Raw genomic sequence first — 17456 nt, forward strand, 5'->3', positions numbered from 1 at the left:
TTAAAATTTTACTTAGAGAGAGCATGAGTGAGTGAAAAGTCAAGCAGATACAAGGGTGACAAGATGATGGCTCAACCTCTCCTGCTTTTACTACACCTGAACGCTAGAAACTCTCGATTTCTGCCAAGCTTCTAATATTGACCCAGACTATGAGTACTAGACTATGGTCCAGAAGCCTGCTTGTCTAGTGCTGGCCCTTAGTATCTCTTCTGACTCCCATAGAGAATACAAATACCTCAGAGGTACCACTCAGCTAACTGGTGTCCATAGGGCCTGATCACAAAAAAATATGATTCTTAGAAGTTCAGACTCACATAAACTATATGTAGAGTTTTATGGTGGATTTTAGGTAAATCATAATCAAACTCTGAGTATCTTATAGTCACAGAAAGCTGCCACATAAGGAAATCAAATAGTAGCTTTCTCTGCCTGGAAATGTATTGTACAGGAACAGTCCACCACAATCCCAGAAGCACCAGCTTCCCCTGTTGAGCTGAATTATCTTTACCAACCTAGTGCCTGGCTGCTAAGAGCAAGTAGGTAATCTCTACTACACTGAATACGGAAAAAAAAGAAATATATTTTTTATTTCAGCCAAAACCTGATTGGAATGCTGGGAAACAAAATTTTCTTGGGGACAAAAATCAGGTGATATGGAGCCCCCCAAATCTAGAAAATATAATTACATATGAATGGTTGAATTGCATACATTATATTAAGGCCCTTTTTCCATTCCTTAATTTTATCTCACTAAAATGAGCCTGCCTGCGGCACCTGGGTGGCTCAGTCAGTTAAGCGTCCAACTTCAGCTCAGGTGGTGATCTCACAGTTCAAGCCCTGCTTCAGGCTCTGTGCTGACAGCTCAGAGCCTGGAGCCTGCTTCAGATTCTGTTTCTCCTGCTCTCCCTCCAAAACAAACATTAAAAATATAAATAAAAAATAAATAAAATGAACCTCAGCCTTTGCTCACATCTGATTCTTCATCTTCAATCTAGATGTTTCTATGCAAGTTGTTCCTCATAACCACCCGACACTTGACCCGTTCAAGTCTTCCTCTGGTCTTTGCCCCACATCGTAAAAAGAAGTTTCCCTACTTAACCCTATGATTCTTACTCTGAGCTTCCTATCATCCTTTCAGCAACTACCTAGAATGTCTTTACTATGTGCCAGGCCATGTAGGTGCTGGGGGATACTGGAGCACAAAGCAGGTATGAGCCCTTCCTTTCTTCCTTTTTTTTTTTAATGTGTATTTATTTTTGAGAGAGAGAGAGATAGAGCAAGTTGGGAGGGGAGAGAGAGAGAGAGAGAGAGAGGGAGACAGAGGAAGGCCTGAGCTCCCAACTCATGATCTACGGGACCATGACCTGAGCCGAAGTTGGCCACTTAACTGACTGTGACACCCAAGTGCCTCACGCTGCCTTCCTTCTTGCAGATCACAGTCTACTTGAGACAGACTTAATGAAAACACAAACAAATGTGAAATCACAACTGTTACGTGCCCTAAAGGACGAGTTGATCACAGAGAATATGTATAATAAGAAGGCTTAACCCAGTATAGATACTCACCTCTTTCCAGGATTAGGTCATTAACATTCTCTATTACTACATGTTCTCTGAGTTACACACTCCAGTGGCCCTCATTGTCCTTTCCTTCCCTCTTCCGAGGGAGCTACAACATTCCAAAGTATACCTGGTGAAAAGAGGATTTCAAGGATACTCCTTAGGAGATTCAATGTTAACAAGCAAAAATTAAACATATGCCTTCAAATTTTTCATTAGGTGTGGAATTGTTAGAGCTCTGCAGAAGATGTTGGTGTTAAACTGTTCTACCAAATTACTGACACTGGAAAAAATGTTGAAGAGTTACTTTCCTGAGTCGCTCAAGGTATTACACATTTAAGAGTTTGATTTTTATTTCTTCCTTTTATTAATCTGTGAAATAATGTCAGACTTGTGGCTGTTTCCCAAATTTTTCTGATGTCAAGACTTTCTTGGAGCACTTATTAAACATATGGTTTCCCTGTCCCCTCCTGCTAGAGACTGATCCCCTGCATTGTAGATATGGCCCAGGTAATTATATTTTTGACGGCCACTTTAGATGATGTCTAGGAAAATAGAGGGGGTACTGGACTACATTATTTCTAAGGTAAAATCGAATTTTGAACTTTTTTAATGGCAGAAGGGTATGGATTAAGTGGTATTGCTCACAAGAACATAACCTAGGTTCACGATGAAGCTGAGGTTCAGGGGTCATTATAAAATTTTTCTGATTACTTCAAGATCATTATTTTTGAAGTTTCTTTACAATGGCCTTAAAATGACCTCTATTTGTCAAAGTCTTCTCAAAGTCCATGAGGGCCTGCTCAGACCTACTATGGAAGATGACATTAATCAAAGATTACAAATAAATGTGAGATTAAAACATTTGAAGCACTTGGAGAAAAAATGCAAAATGCAAAGAAATTGTCTTTGAAGGCTGAGTTTCTTGACCAAGGAGATAGCCCTACAACAGTGGTTTTCAAATGTGAGTGGCAAGGTTATAGCTCGATGGTAGAGCACTTGACTGCAAATGTGAGTGGCATGCTGATAGTCCAGAAGAGATATAATGAAACAGGATTTCTAAGGATGGAGACCAGGGAGCTGTATTTTTTAGTACACACACTGGAGCACTGTACTGGGTTGATGAAATCTAGTCATCTTGCCCTACTGATCATGCTTTAACTATGCGCGATAGAGAAAATCTGAGTGATGATAATTTGTGATCTTATGGCTAAAAGAGTATCAAATGGACAATCTGCCTCAAAATTCCCCATTCTGAATGCAGACACCAAAATGAATAAATGTTTGGCCAACTCTTTTGCCGGAGAGAACTAAAAAGGTTTTGCTAACCTTCACAGGGTCATCCAAGATGTTATAATCATCAAGACAAAGGATGGGCCCCTATATTATAAATATCATATTTGGATAGTACTTTAGCATACAGATATTTCCAATTTATTTTATCCTTCCACCAGCTTTGTAAAATGTCTATTAATCTGCTTTAATGTTTTTGTTTTTGTTTATTTCTGAGAGAGAGTATGTGTGAGCAGGGGAGAGTCATAGAGAGAGGGAAATACAGAATCTGAAGCAGTCTCCAGGCTCTGAGCTACCTGTCAGCACAGAGACCGACGCAGGGCTTGAACCCACGAACTGGGAGATCATGACCTGAGGCGAAGTTGGATGCTTAACTGACTGAGCCACTCAGGAACCCTCTAATCCATTTTAAAAATGAATTAAGATGGAGTCCAAAAAAAGATTAAAGCAAATAAAGAATCAGTTAAAACCCAGTTCTCAGTTCCTTTGATTTCATATCTACTGCTTCTCCCATAGCGACTTAGCTACCAGATGCCTAAGGGTAGATGTGTTGTTTTGTTTTGTTTTTACTTTTTTTGGACTCCTTGTTCATACAGTGCTTGCCATGGGGCTTTGCTCAAAATAATTACTCAATAAACTTTTTTGTTTGGTCACTGGCAACATTATAAAATAATTACTTATTAACCCCCACCTCTTCAAATCTCATTTTTTAAGGACCTCTGAGTTCAGATTAGTTGAGTTGGTCTGAATGATATGTATCCTTTTTCAAAATATCTTTCACACGATCTCATTTGAGATTTAAAAAGTTTATTAATCCCTCTGGAATATTAATACTCTGAATAGGCAGGTATTTAATTATGATTTTGCAGATGATGTTACTAAATCCCTTCCCCATATCTAAGTGCTAGAGTTCAGATTTAAATCCATAATATTTGCATCTCATAACACCATTTGAAATAAGAGTTAAAGAAATGAAGCCTGTAGGCACAAATCAATGTCTTCCTTGTATAATCTCTTTAAAAGCTGCTTAGCTTGGCACTCTCAATGTCTTGCTTTCTATACACTAAAGTCTCTTTATCTTTTACTCTCTTTATCTTACTTCAATTATTTCATTGTTATGCAATGCCTGGCTTGGGTTCTGTGACCTTACTTTCAGAATGCCCCTTCAGTTACACTGTGCCCTTTAGAGAATAAAAAAGATAAAGAGAAAATAGTCTTGTTGTATACATGCTTCCTCCATTTTTTTTGTAGGGTATGGCTATGTATTTTATAATCTCATTTTTTTTTCTTTTTTTAGGTTTTTATTTACATTCCACTTAGTTAATATACAGTGTAATATTAGTTTCAGGTGTACAATTTAGTGATTCCACACTTCCATACAACACCCAGTGCTCCTCACAAGTGCCCTACTTAATATCCATCACCTATTTTACCCATCCCCCTAGCTACCTCATCTTAGTATTTCAGTGATTAACTGTCCCTCCAAATTTTCTCCACAAACTCCAACTGCTCATTCCTCCAGCATCCTTACTTCCTCTAGCTACTTCCCCCCTCCTCTCAACACTCACCTTTCAAATAAACAGCTGTTAGAAGAGTTTGTTTCTTAGTTTTCAACCAATGTGAAATCTTGCAGTTGGTTGCAAATCTCTTACAAACAAGTCATGTTGGGGATTTTTTTCGTTCACAATCTGAATATTGGAGAGATATTTTCCCTTTTAACCTTCTAAACATTCCAAGCATATTTAAGTTCCATTTTGGAATAAAGATGTATGGTTTCTTCATGGAAATAAACATTTTAATAAACGTATGCCTATATATTGTAAGATCAGCAGCCCCAGAATTTAATGATTAATGGAACAAGCATGACCCTTCCAGGTTGCTTTACTTTTCAGATTTTCACTGTGATCCATGTCGCACATTAGTATTAGCCAGACTAAATTTGTAAAGATACAGTCTATGAGAAGATTTGAGTGAGGTCCCAGACTTGGTAAGACAGAAGGGAGCTGAATAATGTTGTAGTCATTGAGGGGAGTGATTTGAATCAAGATGTGATGAAAGAGGTAAAATGTAGGTTCCAATGTCCTTAGAATTTAAGTTGGTTTTCACTGAAGTATAACACATATTAGAAAGTGTAAATAATTATGTAGCTCAATGAGTTTCTCTTTTTTTTTTTTTATTTTTTTTTATTTATTTCTAGGAGAGAGAGAGAGAGAGCGTGAGCAGGGGAGGGTCGGAGAGAGAGGGAGACACAGACTCTGAAATAGGCTCCAGGCTCTGAGCTGGCTGTCAGCACAGAGCCCGAAGTGGGGCTCGAACCCAAGAACCGCGAGATCATGACCTAAGCGAAAGTCGGACGCTTAACCGACTAAGCCACCCAGGCGCCCCTCAATGAGTTTCCACTGAGCAAATATCTATATAACCTGCACTCCAGTCAAGAAAGAACATTACTTCAGGCATGCTTCTCCCTACCCTGCAAAGCTCCTTTCCAAACACTACCTTTCCCTGCTCCCCAAAAGCAATCACTATCTTGACTTCTAAAGCCATAATTTGGTTTTGTCTGCTTTTGAATGTAATGTACATTGGATCACAGTAAGTATCTTTTGGTGTCTACCTTCTTTAGCTCAACATTAAGTTTCTTTTTTTGTAATCCAGAGTATAAATATGGCAAAATTCGTTCATTTTTTCTACTGTTGGTGGGCACCCCAGTTGTTTCCAGTTTTTATCTGTTATGAAGATGCTGCTATGAGCACCAGCTCTGCTCTCCTTGTTGACACCACAACCTTCTCTTCTCTATAAGCTACACACATAACATATGGAAGCTGTTTTATAGGGCAGGCATCTTTGATTCTTGGTGGAGAATAAATATGAAAGGCCACAGAAAAGAATTCTAATATTCAGTACTGTTTAGTCAACAAGCCATTGATCCACCCTATGAGACTCCATGGATATAATAATGAATGAGACATAGTTACGACCCTCATGGAATGCTTATAGAGCCTTGCTCCATCAAATCTGAAATGTAGGGGTCTTTTATTTGGAAAGGGGGCTACCCTCAGTGATGTTTAATTGTAATTCAGGATTAAAAGAGTAGTTGCATTTAACAGGTTATTTTCAGATAGTATAATAAACTTCAAAAGTACCTGAGCATCAAAATTATCTGTGGAATTTTTTAAAAATATTTTTAATGTTTTATTTTTTTCTGAGAGAGAGAGAGACAGAGTGAGCAGAGGAAGGTCAGAGAGAGATACAGAATCTTAAACAGGCTCCAGGCTCTGAGCTGGCAGTCAGCACAGAGCCTGACGCGGGGCTTTAACCCACAAAGTGTGAGATCATGACCTGAGCTGAAGTTGGAGGCTTAACTGACTGAGCCATGCAAGCACCCCATATCTGTGGAATTTTTAAAACATATATAAGCCCTAAATCCATACATCAGATTCCAATTCATTCTGTAAGTATTTATCACTGGCCTGTGTGCCAAGCACCCATCTACTCACCCTGTTGTTTTGGTACCTCTCACTGCTGTGCAGTAAAAACCTAAGTTTGGGGAATGTTTTCATAGGCTTTCATAGACTATCAGTTTTCATGTACAGTGATGAAATAACAAAAGTTTGTATGTGTGCATGTTGTATATATGTGTGTACATATTTATAATTTCCCTTCTCGTGCCTCAATTATACAGTAGAAGAAGTGAAAATGGTAACCTGCAACTGGAAGAGTTAGTAATGTGATTGGCTTGTCTCTCTGGGTTCTCTGGCTCAGGTTTATGGAGCTGTGATGAACATAAATCGTGGGAATCCCTTTCAAAAGGAAGTGGTAGTGGAGTCATGGCCAGACTTCAAAGCTGTTATCACCCGGCGCCAGAAAGAGGTACAGATTTGAAAGGCCTAAAACTGTAAGAGTTGACATTAACTAAGAAAGAAAAGATTAGGTAAAGGTGATATAACTATCATAGCCATAAATGTTAGCTTAACACGCTACATATGTCACCACTAGTTTCTAATATTTGGAGTTATAGACATATGGAAAACCATTAATCTAAATGTGTTCAATTAAGTGCTTCTGTAGAGTTTCATAATCTCTAGAAGCATGAAGCATACATACTTGTGCATACTAGTTTTTCCCCTGGTTTGATGATTCCTTGTGACCAATGACTTTAGGTCATCTGGAGAAAAATCTAAGAATGTTGAAAAGGATAACATCAGTCCTATTCTGCCTCAAGACCAAAGAGAAGCTCCCATGATCAAAGGCGTGCTGCTCTGACCACACTAGGAAAGTTCTGAGAGTTCTGTTCGATTCTTGTAGGCAGCTCGATTAAGTTGTACTCATTTTATTTTTATAAATAAAGAATATCCCAGAAAAATGTGAAATATCTTAAAACCTCCTGAATACCAGAAGAAATATCAAGTAAAATCTCCTAAATTTCTGTTATTTCCCTTGCTATAGTATATTCGCCACATTCCCATCTAGCCATTGTTTATAGATGGCTAATTTTGGTACTGGGAATGATCTAGACATATGCAACTAATGGTATCTAGTGTCTATAGGATTTGAGTGACCTAGAGGATGTATTTGTGTTTTTATGATTATGTCTTCCATCCTAGGCAGAGACAGACTACCTGGACCATTATACTAATGCCTATGCTGTGTTCTACAAGGATGTCAGGGCTTACCAACAGCTCTTGGAAGAACATGATGTTATCAACTGGGATCAAGTTTTTCAAATACAAGGTAAGATCAAGTGTGACTCTAGGCAGTCTTTTTTGTTCTCATTTTTGTCATATATGTCAGATAGATAGATAGATATGTCCTATATTAAGTGCACAAATTCATATATATATGTATATATATATACATATATATACATTTCATGTAGTTACAATTTATATATTACAGCTTGGTAAGAACACTCATGTTTTACTCCTAATGAGGCTTGACCTTTCGGGTGTGCAGAGACCATTTAAATGGGACTGCTTTTAAGTGACATTTTCCCCCCACTGTGACTATAATATGGATATCAGTGAGTATCAACATATTTTTATTACTCTTAATCATTTCCTGTCACAATCTTTTAAAATGACTCTAAGTATAAGCCAATAGGTAGGTCTTCTCTTCTTGCTGAAGCAAATGATTCTGGAAAGAGATAGTTAACTGATCTGCATAGGATATCCTGGCATGAGTTAGTAAGATAAGAGTATATTTGGGGTGCCTGGGTGGCTTAGTCGGTTAAGCGTCCGACTTTCGCTTAGGTCATGATCTCGCGGTTCGTGGGTTCGGGCCCCGCGTCGGGCTCTGTGCTGACTGCCAGCTCAGAGCCTGGAGCCTGTTTCAGTCTGTGACTCCCTCTCTCTCTGACCCTCCCCTGCTCACGCTGTCTCTCTCTCCTGGAAATAAATAAAACATTAAAAAAAAAAAAAAAAAGTATATTTGAGCTCTGAGTAGATAACTGCATGGTTATCGATGCTAGTGGAAGAACTTTTGGCCAAGGCAAAATTACATTAAGAGCTTCTAAAAGTGTGATGGGGGTGACTAGGTGGCTCAGTCAGTTCAGTATCTTGGTTTTGGCTCAGGTCATGATCTCACAGTTCATGGGTTCGGGCCCTGTGTTGGGCTCTGTGATGACAGCACGGAGCCTGCTTTGGGTTCTCTATCCCTCTCTCTCTCTCTCTGCACCTTCTCTGCTTGCTGTCTATCTCTCAAAATTAAATAAATAAGCATTTTTTTAAAAAAAGAGTTTCTAATAGTGTAGATGGATGATTTCAGCTTCATTATATCACTTTTTCAGCTTTTCATGATTGGTGGGTGATATAGTCAAAAAAGTTTGTTTCTACCTATTTCTTTGAAAATGAGTTTCTTGATCATTTGACAGGAAGACAGGGTCCCCCATGTTAGAAATATAAAGTCTGATAATCTTTTTCGGCAACAAACAGCTGAAGCCCTCTCACAAGGAAAAGTTTGTCTGCCTACAAACAATGACGTCCTAAGTGTTCACATGGTTTGATGTTGATCTAGCTGTGTTTGAGGGACAAGGCAAACCCAGGGTCTCCCTACTACTCTGACAGCTTAACTACTCCCTCCAACCTTCAAGCAATGACTAATGCATATTCATAACCCAAAGACTTGGGGTGTTTTGTAAAATCCATTTGGAAATGCTCAAAAAGACCTTACTATGGAAGTTCTAAACCGTCTCCTGTCTTTACAGATTTACCCCAGTTGGTTGGAAGTGAGACACGGTTCTACCACTTACTTAAGCAACCTAGGAAAATTTGTTCATCATTATTACTTTGATGTGAAAATGAGTATATCTCTTCCTTAGTGTGAAAAATCATGACAGTAACCATATACATTATGGTGCTATAGACCTACTATCCTCAGATCACCTGAACCCATCATTAGGAAGAGAACATCCCTGTAATTGCCAGTATTTTTCCCCCAGAAGGGTGAGTCACTTATAGTCATTTAAATTGACACAACCATCTTTCCTGAAGTTTGATGGGACAGATGTAAGTTAATAGCACCTAAAATAGCTGGAGTGGTAAAGACCCCTCATTTAGTATGTAATCAGTGCAGGCATCACCTTTGGCTTCTGATGTGGCCTCTTAGCTATAGGCTTCTATGGTAAGAACTATAAAATTCTCTTTGGAATATTGATTTTTTAATGTTTATTTATTTTTGAGAGAGAGACAGACAGAGCATGAGCAGGGGAGGGACACAGAGAGAGGGAGACACAGAATCTGAAGCAGGCTCCAGGCTCTGAGCTGTCAGCCCAGAGCCCAATGTGGGGCTCAAATCTACAACTGTGAGATCATGATCTGAGCTAAAGTTGGACACTTTACTGACTCAGCCACCCAGGGGCCCTTCACTTTGGAATACTGAATAGCTTTTGAGAAGTCATCAGTATCTTTACCTATTTTTAATCAGAGCACCTAAAAAAGTGCTGCTTCCATAACATCTCCAAATCATGAACAATTTCAAAAGTCTATCTACTGCCATAGAAATGGTCAATCTTTTAACTTATGCCACAGAGCCACTGTTGGGCTGCCAGATAGGTTAGGCAGTAGGCTATGGAGCCCCTTCAGTGCTGGGTGTATGCAACAGCATACTCTGCCTAGGAATGCCTTTGTTGTCATTTTGAATATAAGAGCAATCCGTAAACAATATTAAATCAAGGTTAACCCACTAACCTACTAGGAAGAGCCAAATTCCTTGTGTTGGCCATGCAAAGGCAGGGAACAAAGAAATATGCAGCAGACAGACAGACCAGGCCCTTTTGTTCACTACTAGCTGCAGGGACATGAGAGCTCATTGACATAAGCACTAACCTAAAACTTTCAGAAGCCTCTAGTTCCCTGCTGGAACTAGACTCTAATCAACTGTGATAAGTGGCCTGAGTTTTGTCTTAGCCAATGAGCAACTCCTCCCTTTCGAAGGAGGTAGGATGGACAAAGGCAGGACAATTAGTGAGCATTCCTTCTGTGAGAAAGTAGAAAGTCATTTGTTAAAATGGTAATCTATACAATGGACAGAAGGACATGGTCAACAACACCATGGAAGGATAATCAACAGACTCCAAACTATGGAAATCCTACCTAGCAAACTGGATTCTTTACAAATAAATTGAAAGAATTTTTAAAGGTGGGTGTAGGGGAGCTAGGCATTGAAAGAAAACCTGTAAATTAAAGTATTTACCACACAAAAAGTGGACAAAATCTTAGAATAGTGCTTAAGGACTCACACTTGCATAATAAAACTTAAAACAAAGATGTGATTGCCACAAAAATTATGATAATGTTTGTTATTAGGGGAGAGCGAGGGAATTGTGATTGGGAGAGTAGTAAATAGAACGGCGTAAGTAAATTTCTATTTTTTGTGGCTTTAGTAGTAGTTAAAATATATAATCATTAAGCTATACATTTGTTACATATTTTTCTCTGTTGCATCTTATAATTTAAAAAGGCTTTTCAAGAGATGTTAGTCTAAATTTCATAAAGAATTAGTTCAGTCTAATTTAGGAAAAAGAAATTCTGTTTGAACTACCATACCGTTGGTTAGTACAAGCTATTTTTTCCCTCAAAGTCTCTTGAATTACTTACATGTAATTCAGGGATATTATATGGGATTCTAGCCACAGCATCTATGATTTTTAATAGCATTAACTTGAAGACCTGCTTATCTTTTCTTAGACTTAATGCCCTGAGGGAGGAGCCAAGACTCTGATACCAGACTGTGACTTCCCGTTCCCACATTTATGTGTTCTTCAAGAAGAAGTGACTTATTGGAAGGAGGGAACAAGCCATTAGATATGGACGGAACTGGGAAAGTCAATTTTGAGGGGATCCAATTAATCAGGACCCAGACTGGAAAGGATAGAGCCAATAGGATTTTGGAGAAGCAGAGCAAGTCAGTTCTCAGTAAACAGAAGCTAACATTTCATGCGATGAGCTCCGTCACTGATGAACAGAGACCGTACCATTCGTGTTTCACTGTGACACAGTGCCCAGCATAGGGCTTTACATATGGCAAGGGCCGAATAAAGCTTTATAGGTAATATAGTATAGCTGTGATAAATGTGTAGGATACAGGTGAGTTAAGTTTAGAATAAATCTCAGCAGGGGCGCCTGGGTGGCTTAGTCGGTTAAGCGTCCGACTTTCGCTTAGGTCATGATCTCGCGGTTTGTGGGTTCGAGCCCCATGTTGGGCTCTGTGCTGGCGGCCAGGCAGAGCCTGGAGCCTGTTTCAGAGTCTGTGACTCCCTCTCTCTCTGACCCTCCCCTTCTCACGCTGTCTCTCTCTCTCTCTCTCCTAGAAAAAAAAAAAAAAACATTAAAAAAATTAAAAAAAAATATGCATGGTCCAAATACTTTAAAAAAAAAAAAGAATAAATCTCAGCAACAGTAAGTTGGTACCTTGATATTCCTTTGGGGGGAATTTGTTATTGATGATATATTTTTTAAGTTTATTTATTTATTTTGAGAGAGAGCGAGAGAGCTTGAGCATGAGTAGGGGAGGAGCAGAGAAAAAGGGAGGGAGGGCATCCCAAGCAGACACCACACTGTCAGCACAGAGCCTGACGTGTGGCTCCATCTCCCGAACCATGAGATCATGGCCTGAGTTGAAATCAAGAGTCAGACACTCAACTCACTGAATCACCCAGACGCCCCTATACTTTGATATTTCTGTAATGGGCATCTAAGGCAAGAGGCTGGAAAAGTCTTTAAGTCAGAATGTCATGCCAAATAAATGTGAGTTCTTTTATACTTCTAGCTGTATAGTAGATTGTAGACTTTTAGAGTTATAAAATTTCTCTTACCTTAAGGTGTTTAAGATCAGTCTGGAAAGTCAGAAAAATCAAGAAAATCCCACAAGTAATTCTAAATTTCCAAGGGATATTCTCATCAGAAATGTTCATGGGAGATCATGATCATGATGAACAATATGAAAGGGATTTGAAAATCCCACACAATGTTTGAAAATCAGGCAGGGAGTAGCTGTAATAATTTATATATAAGTATATAGTGGTTGGGATAATACAAGGTGGCAAACTGGTGGTATTGATGATAATTAGTATAAAAATACTGCAACAAATTTCATTTTTGTGTTTTCAAATAAAACACCCACATTTTCCATCATGTCTTACCATGTACAGGGCTTCAGAGTGAATTATATGATGTTTCCAAAGCTGTTGCCAATTCAAAGCGGTTACGGGTAAACCTAACCTCCTTCAAGGCTGTTCATTTTTCTCCTCTTTCAACTCTGCCGGACACCAGTTCCCTGTACGTAAACTAAGTTTCTACATGTGGGCTGGGACTTACTACATAGGAGTACAAATAGTGCCTAAAATAGGTACTATTTTTAAGGAACATTAGGTACTTTGGATTAAAGCCACAGAGTTTAGATTTGTCTCTGTGTGTATGTGCCTGTGGGTCTGTGTGTGTTTACTTTTTTTCTGCTGTGCTTGACTACACATAATTTCTTGCAAAATTTAAACCCATGTATGTGTGCATAGTGATAAACGAACTCAGGAGTCCTGTATTTTCATAGTATACACAGAAAAATCATTCCTTGGTATGCTCCTCCTCCAGATAATTCTAACTGGCTTCTGTTGTTTGAGCCCAAAGTGCTTATTGTATTTTTCATGTTTCAGGGATAAGGGTAAATAATTGACTTGTGTGGAGCTTTAATAGGCCAGGGACTAGATATTTTAAGTATACTACCTCTTGATTCTTTTGTGTAATTCCCTTTTTGAACAGAGTTGAAGTAACACACAGGAGTAAACTGCAGAGCCAGGAAATAACTCCTGATTCTGTCTCCAGAATCAGTCTTCAAAAGATTTGTTACTTTGTATCTATATTCTTCTTTCCTTCTTACTGGGAAGCCCCTGTTTTGCCATTTACTAGTTACCTTCCTTTTGCTTCATCTTTCTGAGCCTCAATCAATTTCTTCTTTTCAAAAACTAACCTATAATACCTTCCTTACATGTATTTTATAAACAAATGAAACATCATGAAAAGTACCCACCTCAGTGAATGTTACTTTTATTTCTATGAAGTATGTTGAAGGAATTTTTGAGCAAAACAAGGCTAAACCTAAAGAAGAATGGGCACTTTAAGTCACAAAGGAACTGGAGTTGATTTTTTTTCCAGTTATGAAAATTTCCAAACACATACACAGGCTGAGAGACTACTATAATGAACCTCCTATCAATATATGGCTAATCTTGTTTCATCTATACCCCTATCTGCTGATTATTCTGAAGGAAATATCCCAGAGATTCATCTATTATTCTTAAGTATTTTAATACATATCTCCAAAATATAAGGATTCTTTAAAAAACAAAAACAAAACACTATACTAATATCACTTCTGTGCCAGGGGTCCCCAGGACCACCACAGGCTCACTAATTGAGTAGGAGGACCCACAGGACTCAACGTACATAGATTACAAAGCAAAATCAGCAAAGAAAAAGGTGCATTGGCAAAGTCCAGAGGAAACCAGGCTCAAGCTTTCCAGAATTTTCCCCAATGGAGTCACATAAAACACACGTCATTTCCTCAGCAATAAGCTGTCACAGCACATGCAGGATTTTGAATGGAGGCACCCTCTGTCTAGCACATACCAATTCTTTAGACTTCCAGAAGGAAAACAGGTTTTCATCATAAATCACATGGACTGTCACAAACAGGCACAGTGAGTTCCAACTCATATCAGTTCTGAGAATGGCAGATTGCCTGCAGAAATCCAAATGGCAAGACACCGGCCAAGGGCCAAACTGGCAAGCAGGTTTGGCTTTTCTTTTCTTTTTTCTTTTCTTTTTCTTTCCTTTCCTTTTCTTTCCTTCCTCCCTCCCTCCTTCCCTCCCTTCTTCCTTCCTTCCTCTCTCTTTCTTCTTCCCTCCTTCCTTCCTTCCTTCCTTCCCTCCTTCCTTCCCTTCCTTCCTTACTTCCCTCCTTCCTTCCTTCCCTTCCTTCCTTCCTTCCTTCCCTCTCTCCCTCCTTTCCTTTCCTTCCCTTCCCTTCCCTCCTTCTCTTCCCTTCTCTCCCCTTTCCTTCCTTTCTCCTTTTCTTTTTCTTTATTTTGAGAGAGAGACTGAAAGAGCATAAGTGGGAAAGGGACAGAGAGAGAGAGGGGTAGGGGGAATCCCAAGTAGCCTCCGCACTGTCAGTATAGAATCCAACATGGGGCTGTCTCACAAACCTTGAGATCATGACCTGAGGCAAAATGAAGGGTCAGCCACTCAGCTGACTGAGCCACCCAGGTGCCCCACAAGCAGACTTTTCTAAAGATAGGGTCCTTAAGCCTGCTGCACCAGCCCTTTGCTCTACAGTATCTTAACATTTTGTCAGCAGTATTTCCTTAAAACAGTTAGTAGCTACATTTCCCAAATTATAATACTTTTAGCAGTTTGTTTTGAATAAGCACCAAAATAAAGCTCATACATTGCAATTGGTTAATCTCTCTCAAGTTTTTATTTTTTATTTTCTTGATATAGGGGTCCACTTTCATTGTTTTTAGTTCTTACATTACTTTGTATTGAACAAACCAGGCTATTTATTCTTTAGACTTTTAGAGTTTCCTAGTCTGCTTACTGTCATATCCCTGAGATGTTATTTACAAATTTTCCCTATCCCCACTCAGGCCTTTTAAAATCCGATTTTGATTTAAATTGCTTCCCTTCTGAGGTGCCTGTGTGGCTTAGTCAGTTAAGTGTCCAACTCTTGATTTTAGCTAAGGTTATGATATCACGGTTGTGAGATCAAACCCCAAGTCCAGCTCTGTGTTGAGCTGGGCATGGAACCTGCTTAAGATTCTCTCTCTCCCTTTTCCTCCACCCTTCCCCCTTCCCTTCACGCCATGTTCTTCCACAGATGCTCACGGATGCATGCTCACTCTCTCTAAATTAAATTAAATTAAATTAAATTAAATTAAATTAAATGCTCCCTTCTGCATAGGAAGATACTTTAGCACCTAGGTCATTATCAAAATTCATATCTTCTTTATTTTGGATACCCTGCCCTTCAGATACAAAGTCATATATATAACTACTAATGCAATTATTCCTGGAATACTTGTCTTAGCAATGTTTTTATTTACAGTGATATTTCTGCCTGAGCCTTCTTTGCCTTAGGTTTCTCAGCCTTTGTTTTAAAGTTTTTCTAGGCACCTGGCTGGCTCAGTTGGTTAAGCTACCAAATCTTGATTTCAGTTCAGGTCATGATCTCACGATTCATGGGATCAAGCCCCAAGTCAGGTTCTATGCTGACAGTATAGTGCCTACTTGGGATTTTTTCTCTCTCTCTCTTTCTCTCTGCCCCTCCCTTGCTCTCTTTCACAAAATAAATAAACTTAAAAAAAAAATAAAGTTCATTTTCAAAAATTAAATTAAAAATTCTATTAAGCCAGCTTTCGCTTATATTTATTTATTTTTTATCACAGACTGGTGAGTGGTTAGACTATTGGCCCAGTGCCAGAGCCCACAGTGTGCCTAAAATGTGAGCTAACAATGCAGAACCACTAATGAAAACACAAACCTGTACTTTATAAAGATCCTATCAAGAATGGCATTAAGAGTTCTCTTAATGGTCACAGGGGATGGTCTTAGGACATTGATAACTTCAAGAACGAAAGAAAATTCTGCAGCAAAACCAGCCCCATAAGCTTTCAACTAAGTAATCCGATATCAGTTCTTAGTAATTGCACCAATTCCTATCTTTTTATCTCAATACCATAAACTTTTAGACATTTTTCTAGACCTTTTAAGGGAAGCTTAGAACTAGCATTTATTGAGCATCTATATATACCTAGAATGTTAAGCAATTTGTTTTACTCTTCAGCCAAGGATGCAGAAAGATATTAGTTCTATTCTAATACTTTAATTTTTTTAGCCAAGGACAAGATGAAGGGGCCCAAAAATCTGGAGTTGTTTAGGCTTCAGAAGGGTGTCAACAGACTTAGGACTTTATAAGAACAAGTTGGCTGGGGCACCTGGGTGGCTCAGTTCATTAAGCATCAGACTTTAGCTCAGGTCATGTTCTCAGTTTGTGGGTTCGAGCCCCATGTCAAGCTCTGTGCTGCTAGCTCAGAGCCTGGAGCCTGACTCCGATTCTGATGTCTCCCTCTCTATCTGTCCTTCCCCCACTCACATTCTATCTCTCTTTCAAAATAAGTAAACATTTAAAAAATTTAAGAAAAAGTCAGAATTGTTTTATAGAAAAATGAAATACTTGCCCTAATCTACCCCAAAGGCATAAATTTAGAAGGAAAGACTTAAATTTGATACGAGTATTTTGTCCTAACAGAAATGAAACCTTATATGATGTTCACAAGTAGAAACTGACAGATTCTAATCCATTTAAAATACCTTGGTATTTGCTAAGCACGATCTCTGGAATGGTTTCTCAGTTTGAATCAGTGGAGAAACAGAAGTAGCTGTTTGTATTCACGTGCCTTCTCATGTTGTTTTCTTCTAGAATGGGTTCTTCCCCACAACTAACTTACCTGAGTGTTGCTGACGCTGATCTTCTCAACAGGACTTGGTCACGGGGTGGCAATGAACAGTGCCTCCGGTACCTCATGAACCTCATCTCTTGCTTTCCCAGTGTATGTCTCCGCGATGACAAGGGAAACCCAGTCTCCTGGGCTCTCACAGACCAGTTTGCCACCATGTGCCATGGCTATACCTTACCAGAGCATCGCAGAAAAGGTTATTGCAAGCTGGTGTCCCTCACACTGGCCAGGAAGTTACAAAGCCAGGGGTTCCCCTGTCAGGGTAATGTCCGGGATGACAACATGGCTTCCATAAGCATAATGAAGAGTGTCCATGCCGAGTTCTTGCCTTGTCGTTTTCATAGGCTTATTCTCACCCCTGAAACTTTCTCTGGCCACATTTCCCTCTAGCCCATTGCAACTCCAGGAATTTTCTTCCTTTCCCTGAACATAGATACATTCCTTAGCTGCCAATGAGGGGAATCAGAATCATAAGAATCTTGGGTTATTGAAACATTATGGAGAAGACATACAGGATCAGCCTGAGAAGCCTTAACTCTTTCTGTCTTAGGTGTCTACAGTAAGTAACGAGGGGTCAGAGATAGCTATGGCTGAGAACAGA

At 39.2% G+C, this 17456-nt stretch overlaps 1 protein-coding gene across 1 annotated transcript; it reads left to right on the forward strand.

The window, feature by feature from the left end:
- The first annotated feature begins 1807 nt into the window (after window positions 1–1807).
- GLYATL3 (glycine-N-acyltransferase like 3) lies at window positions 1808–17245 on the forward strand. Its single transcript, XM_039222905.1, has 5 exons — window positions 1808–1885; window positions 6613–6720; window positions 7455–7581; window positions 12497–12623; window positions 16819–17245. Exons 1-5 carry the CDS (start codon window positions 1808–1810, stop codon window positions 17243–17245), a joined length of 867 nt encoding a protein of 288 aa, XP_039078836.1.
- The last annotated feature ends 211 nt before the right edge of the window (window positions 17246–17456 follow it).

The sequence above is a fragment of the Hyaena hyaena genome, unplaced genomic scaffold, assembly GCF_003009895.1.
Source record: "Hyaena hyaena isolate Hyena2069 unplaced genomic scaffold, ASM300989v1 scaffold_1224, whole genome shotgun sequence".
Taxonomy (NCBI): Eukaryota; Metazoa; Chordata; class Mammalia; order Carnivora; family Hyaenidae; genus Hyaena; species Hyaena hyaena.